Source organism: Megalobrama amblycephala, linkage group LG8, assembly GCF_018812025.1.
Source record: "Megalobrama amblycephala isolate DHTTF-2021 linkage group LG8, ASM1881202v1, whole genome shotgun sequence".
NCBI lineage: Eukaryota > Metazoa > Chordata > Actinopteri > Cypriniformes > Xenocyprididae > Megalobrama > Megalobrama amblycephala.
In genome coordinates, this window is record NC_063051.1 from 4,733,609 (window position 1) to 4,746,799 (window position 13,191).

Below are 13,191 nucleotides of genomic sequence, written 5' to 3' on the forward strand. Positions count from 1 at the left end.
CGTATTAAATTATTGTTCAGATAATAAATATTAATAAACACAGTCAGTCAATCTAATTGAAAATTTACTGGATTAATATGAAATGAATTATGTTCAAGATTTGTTAATGTTTTTGAAAGTAGTCTCTTATGCTCACTAAGGCTACATTCATTGATCAAAACTACAGAAAATTGTGAAATTTTTTACAGCAAAGTTAATATTTGTCTATTTTAATATATTTTAAATTGTAATCTATTCCTGTGATGGCAAAGCTGAATTTTCAGCATCATTACTCCAGCCAGTGTCACATGATCCTTCAGAAATCAATCTAATATGATGATTTGCTGCTCAAGAAACATTATTATCAATGTTGAAAACAACTGTGCCGCTTAATATTTTTATGGAAACTCTGATACATTTTTACAAGATTCTTGATGAGTAGAAAGAACAGCGTTTATTTGAAGTAGAAATCTTTTGTAACATTAGAAATGTCTTTACTGTCACTTTTGATCATTGCTGAATAAACGTATTCATTTCTATTATTGTAAAGGACAGTATTATTCTACTTGTCCATAAACACAAACAAAACAAAAACAATGTTTAAAAAAGAAATAAACAAAAGTAATATACCAAATCATTCACTTTTATAAGGTTGTTGTTATATAGACTTAGTAAGTTTTGTATGCTTGCATGTTTTGTGTGTGTTGGCTTCTTGTGTCTATACAGATTACTACCATCATTCTTTGTGTGTGTGTGTGTGTGTGTGTGTGTGCAGTGAGCAGATGTAATGCACACCACTCAGGCAGTGAGAGCTGTGCTGCAGGAGTCACAGAGGGCAGTCTAGGGGGTGACAAGCTAACACATTCAGCCATGCACATGTAAGGAGATCTGTCTCTCTACTACACCATATCCCTATGGGCACTGGGGCACTCTATGTGTGTGAGTGTGTGGAATGAGAGAAAAGACATGAAGCCAAGCATGTGACAGCCCCACAACCTTGCAAACTATGAACAGATAACAAGGCAGTGGATGAAGTGAATGGACACCAGGCTTTATCAATGCTACGGGTACAGGAGCTTAGAAAACAAGCAAACAAATCTAGGTGGAAAGGTAGTCAAAGAAAGCTACGAGCTCAGTAAATGAAGTGTGAAGGCGGTTGAGGTAGCCTCTAGCTATTCTTCACAGCTTTGTTTAGGACAAAAGGAGAGAGCAAGTGTTGCTTTAGCCTGACTTCATAAACTTTTTTCCTTAGCTGATAGGTTAGCGTGTCTCTCCGTAAGGCATTGTAAGCACAAAACTCTGGAGTGGTCAGGTAGTGCAAACACTTGCAGACCCCTTTGAACTAGAGTGTTGAACAAGTTAAATGTAGTGTGATGAATTAAAATGTAATTAATTTCCTACCAATTTCAATTTTCCTACCATCTCAAGCTATATATATATACATATATATCACAATTTATCACGATTAAACTGCACGTGATTTTGCAAAGGCTGAGATTATTTTATGCGCAGCTTGTCAGAGCTGTACGGCTCTGTGATCAGTAGTAAAAGTAAATCTGAAAGCCAAAGGGCACTCTTGCGCAGAAAGTCTCAATATGCCCTGCCACAGAAGAAGATAACAGGAGTCATGTGGCTGTAGCTGAATAAACAGAAGACTGAAATGCTTAGGTTAATTAAACATGACTAATAAACACACGACTGCCTTATTCTGTGTAAGAAGCCACATCATCTCACAGAAGGATGCTCAACTGTCGTTATGAAGTGAGTTTGGAGTAAAGCATGTTATTAAATGTTGTCTTTTGTTGGACAAGATGTTAATAAATGCTTCTCATGTCTGGAAAGATGTTTGACGTGTTTCTTTTTCAAATGTACATTATAAGTGACTCAAACTTGCACTGCTTTCAGAAGGATTAGCATTTGGAGCCATACTTTATTGACAAGCTGTGCATTAAAAAACAAACAAAAAAAAACAAAAAAACGCACTAACAATCGCGTTTAAGCGATAATTGCATTTAAGTTCATTCTTATTTTCCGTATTGTGCGATTTATTCAGCAAGGATGCATTAAGCATTAAAGGGGACCAATTAATGCCCTTTTTCAAAGTCTTGATTTTGTTTTTGGTGTCTACTAGAATGTGTTTTCATGCTTCAATGTTCAAATGTTCACATATTTTACACTGTTGTAGCACCTCTCTTCCTAGTCTGTCAGTAACACTTTGTTTAATTACTGTCACTATGAAGCCCCTCCTTCCAAAACAACATGTCCTCCAACCAATACGCCTATATAGGTCGTTTGTCACTTCCCTGAAATACGACCCATAGGAGCGTTTACTAAAGTTGCGCCCCTATCGACAACAGGACACTTTCATTTTAATGCATTGTTCCCTTTTATCTGCGTCATATTTCGGGTTTCGCGTAGCTCAATTGGTAGAGCATTGCAATATACAACAATATGCAATCATGTGATCATGCGATCCCAGGGAACGTATGTGCTCATAAAGTGTATATGCACTATAAATCACTAAGGGTAGGTTTAGGGGTCGGGTGGGTGTAGTCGTTAATAAAAAGTTTTGCTAAATGGAAATGGGACAAATGTTGTAAAAAGTCCACACATTGCATTTAAACGAACACGCATTTTGATTGGTAACGACATTTCATGACGACAGACATAACACGACACTGTCATTATTTTTACGCCAGCTAGAGGGCGCATGACTTTAAAGCGTGAATATAGGTTGTAATATGGTGCTTAAAAACGACCTATAGGATCGTTTTTTTTTTGGAGGACAGTCTGATTGGTCTGATTGGTCGTCTGGACCAGTAGGTTGTGACTGGTCAACCACTCAGAGCACGTTTCAGAAATATCACACCCCTTACCATAACCTTGAGTTTCAATGCTTTCAACCTTTTTTAAAAATGATTGACAGCCCTACTTTGGACAAATCACCATGAATACATATACTTTGTGCACCTAAACTAAAGACAAATGTGGTTCAGAAACATGTAGAAAACAAAATGAAAGCATGAACAACAGCACCATTGTTACCTCAGCTTATGGAAAGAGAGAGGTAGGAATGGAGAGAAGCACTTTGACAGGTTGGCTTGCTGCCTCTGTGGCTTCCAATTCCCCCAGTCTCTTCCAGAACAACTTCTCACTTCCAATAGCAACTTGTGCTAAAATATTAATAATCTCTGACTTTTGTTTCAAATGGAAAACAAATAAGGGACTGCGGCTTCTCAAAGCAGCAGTTTTTCAAAGTCGAGATTTATGGTGTGGTTTAAAAAGCTCTGTGGTAAAAACGTTCAGATTGAATTCTGAAAACGACACTTTGCTACGCTGACTTATGAAGCATTTACACAAACATGGCACTCTTAAAATGTTGAATGAATCTAAGAAAGAAGCTTCTGGCATAAAAAGAAAAGCCATCTTCTTTTAGACAGGAAATACCTTCAATGGAGCAAACAAAGGGAGTATATTCACATTACAGTCAAGCTACTTGAACTTGACACCTCGGCTAATTGTTACCGTAGCCTTGGGAGTAAAGCTATACAGTGCGAGATTGAGCGCAGCGTAAAGTGCCTCTGCAATCTGAGAGCTAACGATGGGACAATGGCTTAGACACTCACTCTCTCTCTCTCTCTCTCTCTCTCTCTCTCTAAAATGCAGTCGTGTACCAAACATCAACCTTGTTAGATAGGCAGGGGTAATAGTTTCCATTAGGTAGGCTGATAGCAAACGTATGCTGCGAGCGAGGAGTGATTTAACACACTCCCAGGGATGTACTACTTTAATTTCTCCGTTTAACAGCAGCGATTTAACGGATGCTGCTTACGCCAATTAGAGTGTATCCGGAAGCTCGGCATGTGGGAACTGTTGATGCAAGCACTCTCAATGGGCCTCTGTAGCTCTCTATAGCTCAGATGCTTTATGCTTTTCGCTCTAGTTGTCATGTGAATGAGAGAAAAGCCTCCATAGCATGAGACTTTTACTTGCAACCAAGTCCAGACAAGAGGATTGGCTCTTCCTCTACTTAAGTAACAAATGAAGGTTCATTACATCCCTAAAATTGACAAATGAGGAGACAAAGATTCAACAGACAATCAGAGGGAGACTGAAAGGGACAGATGGCACAAAAGAAACCTTACTTGCACAGTCATTGGAGAAGCCAAGCCTCGGAGAGGAACAGATTCATTTCTCCTTTAGGGTTATTCATGTGCTCAAGTACCGGAATCGCACCACTTAAAAGGAAAAGAGATTGAGTTTTCTATTAGTATGGCACACAGGGGGATCCTGTGTGTGGGGTGAACACATTGTCCTTGTTCTGTCAGCAGTAAACGTAGTGCAGGTCAGAACAGTTTGAGGCAATATGTCACACAGATTTCACCAGCCTAACGTAATGACATCTGACAGCAGAGGAACTGAATCTCACCTTCACTGGCGAAGTATGAAATATTTAGAGTGTTACGATGCTTTCTCCTATTCAAATTTAATGGACAGCTATGAGCAGGCCATTAGTAAGTTATATTTCCACAAAGTACGGTTGGGAATTTATTAATTCCCATTCATTTCACAATTCTGGAGACGCTGGGTTCAGTCATTGTGTCAAACAATGACCTTTTTTTTCTCCACAGATATTGGAACATTGCATTAAAGGTGCCATCGAATTAAAAAAATTGAATTTACCTCGGCATAGTTGAATAACAAGAGTTCAGTACATGGAAATGACATACAGTGAGTCTCAAACTCCATTGTTTCCTCCTCCTTATATAAATCTCATTTGTTTAAAAGACCTCCGAAGAACAGGCGAATCTCAACATAACACCGACTGTTACGTTACAGTCGGGATCATTAATATGTACACCCCCGATATTTGCATATGCCAGCTCATGTTCAAGGCATTAAACAACTTCACAGACACATTCAGGGGACACCTTAGACTTATATTATATCTTGTAAAAAAAACGTTCAATGGCACCTTTAAAATACTTTGTCAGAGATTTTTTGCACTAATATTCAGCAGTACCGCAAAACTTCTACAGAATGAGTGACTCATTCAATTCGGTCGAATCAAAAATATACAGCACGAGCAATTCAGTGCGATTCCCAAATGAATCAGTGTGTCCCAATTCGCATACTATCCGTCCTAAATAGTATTCATAATTAGAATTAGTGCATCCCAAATCGTAGTACGTTGAAATGAGTATTCCAAAGATACAGGGATGGTCTACTTTGTCCCGGTTAGAATCCGAAGTGCAGATCCGTGCACGGCGCTCTAACGGCTAATATTGCCCACAACCCATTGCGTGTTGGACGAGGATTTGATTAGAACTACAAACATAAAATAAAAGTGTTAAAAAAAACTACAAACATGACGGATGTGAGAAACCGAGTGGTTTAGATAAAGGGGTTTGAGTGACTAATAATCAGTATCTAACCTGACGAAAAGATATTTATTCAATGTTAACCACATTATATTTCATCTACAACAGCACTGTGAACTTTTATAATGAAGCTTTTGGTCATTAACTTTTAAATGCATCATTATGCAAACACGGGGAGAGTTTTCCGCATGAAAGACCCATGACTGGAAGATTAACGTGTGACTACATTTCTTTCTGAAATGGTTGAAAATTAAATTAAATTGAATGTGGAGGATTTTAACTGTGACAAGATGATTATGACGAAGTAGCATGTCCCAAAGCTTGCCTACTCTTCTGCTACACACTCAAAAGTATGTACTTTTTGTTCACAAAAACAGTACACACTTTTAGAGCATAGTATATGTAGGCAAATGGGACACAGCAAAAGTCTCTTATGAGTTGTTTCTTTTTAATGAATCAAACACATACAGCACGAGCAGTTCAGTTCGATTCCCAAATGGGTGACTCATATGAGTTGGTTCTTTTTAACGAACTAAGAACATACAGAGTGATCATCTCAGTCCGATTCCCGAACGGTTCTTTTTAATGAATGAAAAACATACTGTTCATACCTTAATGACAATAACATACAAATTAAGTATTTTGTCAGTATCTCACTATTTGCCAATGGAATTACATTTCTTTCCCCCAAAATATGTATTTTATTACTCTACTAAAAGAAATGTAAAGTAACCGGCATTGTTAAAGGCAATCAAAACACGAAAAGACACCCTGAGCCATATCTAGTGACAACAATTTCATAAAGACTTAATTAGAGTTATCGTTCACACCAAGAATGGTAACTATAATTATATTAGAGTCCACACTACCTTGCTAAGTTTTAATAATCATTCTAAGTTTCTGAGAATAGGGAAGTCTAGACCACAGATAATGACAATGACACAGAGAAACAATATCGCTGGAATTATTTTCAGAATGATTATTTTCCAGTTAAGGCCAGTCAAAATCTACATGACTTTACAGCGGTTGAGCATATAAAGTGGCAGATGACATAACTATGCATGCTTAAAGGGTTAGCTCACCCAAAAAAGAAAATTCTGTCATTAATTACCCTCATGTCGTTCCAAACCCATAAGACCTTTGTTCCTCTCCGGAACACAAATTAAGATATTTTTCATAAAATCCGATGGCTCAGTGAGGACTGCACTGCCAGCAAGACAATTAACACTTTCAATGCCCAGAAAGCTACTAAAGACATATTTAAAACAGTTCATGTGACTACAGTGGTTCAACCTTAATGTTATGAAGCGACGAGAATACATTAAGTGCGCCAAAAAAACAAAATAGCGACTTTATTCAACAATATCTATTGATGGACGATTTCAAAACACTGCTTCATGAATCTTCGAAGCTTTATGAATCTTAAGAATCAAACTGCCAAAGTCACGTGATTTCAGTAAACGAGGCTTTGTTACGTCATAAATGTTTTGAAATTTCAATGGTTCACCACTGGGGGGAGTAACTTAGGCAGTTTGATACACGCTCCGAACCACTGATTCGAAACAAAAGATTCGTAAAGCTTAATGAAGCAGTGTTTTTAAATCGCCCATCACTAGATATTGTTGAATAAAGTCGTTATTTTGTTTTTTGTTTTGGTGCACAAAAAGTATTCTCGTCGCTTCATAATGACGTTATAATTGTTCTTGGTGCAAACACACCTTTAGTAGTGGGCTTTTTTGACTTTGAACCACTTAGCAACCACCCAGAACACCCTTGTTACCACCTGGAATACCTTAGCAATGCCCTAGCAACCCTGGCTAGCACTGTGGCATCAACATTGCACTGAAAGAAACCACTCATATTTTTACACACATTTAAGTGTAAACTCGCCCCACAGCCAATTTTATTAGCAGTAAAATGCAGTCACCTATCAAGAAAAGTTCTGATTTTATGGCATCAGAAAAATGATCAAAATACATCAATTAAATCTTTAGAACTGGCTGCAGAATGGGTTTGCGCTTAACTGGTTTGGGAAAATAAATCACACGCCTTTTTTCACATTTAATCATTTTTGCTATTCCAATCGGTGTTACTAGTGTCAAAATGACACCTTTAATGAGAAAGTGACAACTGGAAATATTAGTACCTTGTTTGTGCATTTACAAGCTGTTAAAATTTGATTTGAGCAGCAGAACACCAGCAAAGCTAATTTGGTCACTCACAGTTACGAGCTTCCTACTGACAATACACGCAAACAACACTTAAAAGATGAGACATATCTGGACTTTAATAAGGAGCTCACAGCAGAGTGTCAGAGCTGCTCATAATTACTGCACACTGCAGAGAACGGAGCGGAAAAAAAAGCCTCTCGAAACACGACCGCATTCATCCAGTTTTGTCAGCTGAATACATTTAAAAGGCAAAAATGTCCCCTTAGCTGCAGGTGAAACCTATTAAAAACTTGGCTGGAAAATGCTCAAGCCAGCATACATTGTGAAGCACCAGCCTGGCTCCCAGGGGTGGGCATCATAATGGGAAATATAGGCACCTCTTTACCATGAAAAACGACGATTCAACAGAGTGTCACTTAATCAATGGTGGACCCCACAGGGAAGAGGCGGCTACAGCCTGCGGACTCCCACGAGCTACTGAGCAATGAAGTGAGAATAAAAGATGGAGGGATGAAGGAGGAGGGTTTGATAGAGGTCGGACAAATGATTAGGCTCCCAAGGTGCTGCTGGAGAGCTCGGTCGGCCCCTCTCGGAGGGAGCTACTTTAACGACATCATCCATCCTCAACACAGTGCGGCAAAAAAAGAGAGAGAACGCAAAAAGGAGAACTGTGATGGTGAGATGGACTGAAATAAAAAGCTCTAGTTACAGACAGGGACAGCGTCTGTCTCCAAGGTATCAGACAGACTCAGTCAGAGAGTGAACAGGGTAGACAGCCAACAGGAACACACGGCTTAAAACAGCATTTCGTCCAAGCTGCTCCTCACTTTAACAGCTACCAGACTGTCAATGACAAAGTCGATGTGAAATGCCATTTGTAGCCTATTTTACTTCCATACTGAGACATATTTCTCAGGAGAATCTTGATAGAAGGGGAAAATGTAGAGTGGGACTTGATTTTAACCATCAAATTGATTATATCATGAAACGTGAGTGTTACATATCAGAACGAAGCAAGAGCTGAAACGAACCTTTGGATCTGCTCCATTCCTTTAAAGCAAATAGCCTCACTATTGACAAGAGCAGAACAAAGGGTCAAGAAGGTCAAGTTCACCTTTAAGAGAATCTTGACGTATCCCAGTGTCAAATGCTAACATTGCTTGAAATTAACTATTGTACGGGCACAATTTTATAAAGGCTTTTTTCTTAAAGGATTAGTTCACTTCAGAATTAAAATTTCATGATAATTTACTCACCCCATGTCAAGATGATCATGTCTTTCTTTCTTCAGTTGAAAAGAAATTAAGGTTTTTGAGGAAAACATTCCAGTTCAACGGACTTCAATGGTTACCAATGGGTTTAAGGTCCAAATTGCAGTTTCAGTGCAGCTTCAAAGGGCTCTGCACGATCCCAGCTAAGGAATAAGGGTCTTATCTAGCGAAATGATTGGTCATTTTCTAAAAAAATTAAAATTTATTTACATTTTAACCACAAATGCTCATCTTGCACTGCTCTGAGATGCACCACGCATTACATAATCACTTTGGAAAGGTCACACGTGACAGTCAAAAGTACCAATCCAGTGTCTACAAAGTCAAACACCCTTTTTTCGCCCTACCGTGGTACTTCCGCCTACATCACGCATGACCTTTCCAACATAATTAGGTAATGCTCTTTGCAGAGCTAGTGTAAGATGAGCATTTATGGTAAAAAAAAAAAAAGTATCTCATTTTAATTTTTTTTTAGAAAATGGCCGATTGTGTCTCTAGATAAGACCCTTATTCCTCATCTGGGATCATGTAGAGCCCTTTGAAGGTGCATTGAAACTGCAATTTGGATCTTCAACCCATTGGTAACTGTTGAAGTCCACTATGGAGAAAAATCCTGGAATGTTTTCCTTAAAAACCTTCATTTTTTTTCGAATGAAGTATGACATAAACATCTTAGATGACATGGGGGTGAGTAAATTATCAGCAAATTTTAATTCTGAAGTGAACTAATCCTTTAATGGCTTTACATGTTTAATCTGAACTTGTTACCTCTTTCAAAGTTCTTGCAATCCAATTTTACGGGAAAATGTGGAGATTTCATATAAATTTGTACAAAAAAACGTTTTAGAAAAAAGTCCACCCCTAAACATAACCACCACTGCGGCATAAGCAGAATGTACAAAAAACATTGTATGAATTCATATGAATTAGCTACCAACTCGTCAAAAAGTGAAAGAGACACAAATTGCCAAGAGATTGTGTTTGTTGTTGCTTCATTTCAAAGCTCTTCAGAAGATAAACGTCAGTTAAACGTCTGCTTTCTGAAATGACAAAGGCAGAATCTTACCACCTTATCTCAATTTCCACTTGCACATTACACAATCCTCCATCTATCTGCCCGACAAGTGCTTCCCTGTTTATCTCGCCTCTCCACGACTTATCTGTTTTTTCACCCGACTCCTCTATTCAGGACTGATCAATGAAATCAATCAACTGCACTCAAACCGATGCAAGTGGAGCTGATCTGATCAAAACTGAATTTGTATAACGTATAGTAAATCTAAAGCAAGAAATTACAAAATGAGCTTTAAGAACTTCACATTGCAATTGAGCAAACTTTTAGAAGCACAACAAAAATTAAAAAAGAAAAATCAAAACGGCACCAAACAATACAATACATGTCTTTAGTTATCTTGATAGTTGGATGGTAACAGAAACTTTTTTCTCAAGAGTGGGCTGTAACTAACATTTCCTGTTGATATAGCCCCACCCCCACTTCTTTTGCTATAGTCAAACGACCACCTCCTACTCCTTGACTTCCAAGAAAATGGCAACGTGCAACATGCTAATCTCACACTCATCAGGGGAGGGGAGGACTAACACGCGAGGGATCGAGCTTCACCGCAAACAGGATGCATGTAAATAACAGTAGCATCACAGACTGTTGAAACTCACTGCAAAAGATCAGTTTATACAGATAAAATGCCCAAAAATCTCTTTGAAGTGCCACAGGAATGGAGATATTTCTTTGAACAGGTATTTCTTTAAAGAAGACACTGTATATTTGTCGAGCAAGCTTTTATATAGCATGAATATGCTTTACATACCTTTATATGCTTTTTTTATACATTTATATTTACATAGCATACAATAAAATCTAACCTTTTTTTTATTGCTATATTTTGCAACAAAGTGAACTTCATAAAACAAATAAAATGCGAGCAAAAAATGTCAAAATGCAAAAAAATGTTTAATATAAGTAGCCAGAATTACATAAATGTCCAGTGGAAAAACAAGTCTTATTTTCAAAAGCAGCGGCACTGTGAAACAAGCAATTACGACAATGCCACAAACAAAACCATGATTTTCCACAAAATAAATCCATGAAAAAGCAGAAGCCCTTTGACAGACTTAAGGATACATCCGTTACTCTTAGTGTGAAGGAATGGTAATATCCAATCAATATAATGTTTCCACTACGGTCCTTCTTTTACCACTGTAAGAAGCAGATCTCCATCATCGTCACTGTCCAGTTCATCGGTGCTTAAGATACGCAGTGGATTCCTCTGAAGGCACGGATCAAGTAGCTCTCTACTGGTTGCTGCTTTTGTGGCGTCTCTTTCCGTCTCAGCAGCGCACCGATGGTAACAGTCTCCCTCTCTCTCTCCCTCGGTGTTACTAATAGAGCGTCTTCCCCGAGGCACATCCTCCTCAATCGTCAGCCCCTCCTCCAGCCTCTCTCCCAGCTCTTCAATCATCCGTCTGGACTCACGCGGCTCTCCGCTGCCAGGCTGGAGCTCAACACGGAGGGGGGAAGCTTCAGTCATGGCTTCTTTCTTCAGAACCTCACAGATGACCTGAGGTTCAAGAGGTCCCGTTTGGTTATTTTCTGTCCTTTCTTCAGGTTGTGTTTCTTCGGGCTGCTCTTCCTCACTCTCTTCCTCCTCCTCCTCAGAGTCACTGCCACTGCTGGAGTCCTCTTCGTCTTCTTCATCCTTCAGTGCAAGTTCAGCAGCTTGTTCAAGTATCTCCAGCTCCAGTTCTAGATGGTTTTTCTGCAGTTTGGCATTACGTAGAGGTTCGGCTAGTGCGAGCACGTGCTTGGATCTGGTGAAGAAAAAAGAAAAAAATATTTAATTGAGCGGTAACACTTTATTTTACAGAGTCCTTCTTATACATGTTACATGTAGTTACTATAATAATAACAGTATATTATGCAAAATTACCAGCAACTAACCCTAAGCCAAAGTAATTACAAGTAAGTACATGTAGTTAATTAATATTACTCAGTACTTAAACGTATAATTACGGAAGAGGATTAGGGCCAAGCAATAATAAAAAAAATAAAACCATCTCGAGATTAAAGTTGTTAAATTTCGAGAAAAAAGTCAAGATAAAATGTTGAGAATAAACTCGTTAAATTACGAGAAAAAAACTCGTTAAATTTCGATAAAAAAGTTGAGATAAAACGTTGAAAAAAGTTGTTAAATTATGAGAACAAATTCGTTAAATTACGAGAACAGAATTTGTTCTCATAATTTAACGACTTTTTTTCTCGTAATTTAATGACTTTATTCTCAACATTTTATCTCGTCTTTTTTTCTCGAAATTTAACGACTTTTTTTCTCATAATTTAACGAATTTGTTCTCATAATCTAACGACTTTTTTCTCGTAATTTAATGACTTTATTCTCAACATTTTATCTCGTCTTTTTTTCTCGAAATGTAACGACTTTTTTTCTCATAATTTTACGAATTTGTTCTCATAATCTAACGACTTTTTTCTTGTAATTTAATGACTTTATTCTCAACATTTTATCTCGACTTTTTTCTCGAAATTTAACGAAATTTAACTTTAATCTCGAGATGGTTTTATTTTTGTATTATTGCTTGGCCCTAATCCTCTTCTGTATATAATTGCACTGTAACAAAGCCACCTTAAAATAAAGTGTAACCAATTAACCAAAAGAAGATATATTTGTGACTGGACTTCTGCATCTAATAAATGATTGTTATTTCACCAAGTGGCTCATATTTTATGACATAAAATATTTTAAGACTCAAATGTACTTATCCTCATATGATTTTTTTCTCCATGGACCACTAAAGGAAATTAATTCACACTCTCATTAAAAATGTGCAAAAATGGTACCTTTAGGAGTACAACAGCTTGTCACTGGGGCAAAACCATTAAAAAAACAACTTTGTACTCCTAAAAGTTTACCTTTTTTAGCGGTAGATAAGGAACAAAGTTGTCCTTTTAGCGGTACTGTCCCAGTGACAAGTTTTTTTCCGACAGTGCAGGTGCCATTTTCTGTATGATGAAATTAAATGGGAACAGCTCCAAAAATAAAAAAGTGCCATAAAAACATCAAAAATTGGTTCATGTGACTCGTGTGCTATATTTCACGTCTTCTAAAGTCATAACTATTGTTTGAGGAACAGTATGAAATTTAAGTAATTTTCTGCAGAAAAGGTGGTCCTCCACCTTAACTCTTAATGTCATTTGAACCATTTATATTCGAATAATTAATGTTCATCACACAAATCTTATCTTATAGCTTAAGAAGAGTAGGATATATGTATAAGTTGCACAGGCCACTTTTATGGTGCTTTTAGTCCTTTTTAGAGCTCAACATTCACTCACACTGCACATAAAAAGTGTAGCAC

General features: G+C 37.7%; 1 protein-coding gene across 1 annotated transcript in view; it reads right to left on the bottom strand.

The window, feature by feature from the left end:
- Positions 1-10,752: 10,752 nt before the first annotated feature.
- Positions 10,753-13,191, bottom strand: part of shq1 (SHQ1, H/ACA ribonucleoprotein assembly factor) — a 51,303-nt gene continuing 48,864 nt past the window's right edge. Inside the window, exon 12 of the mRNA XM_048198859.1 lies at positions 10,753-11,628. Coding sequence (XP_048054816.1) covers positions 10,998-11,628 — 631 coding nt within the window. The 3' untranslated portion in view covers positions 10,753-10,997. The remainder of the gene's footprint in view (positions 11,629-13,191) is intronic.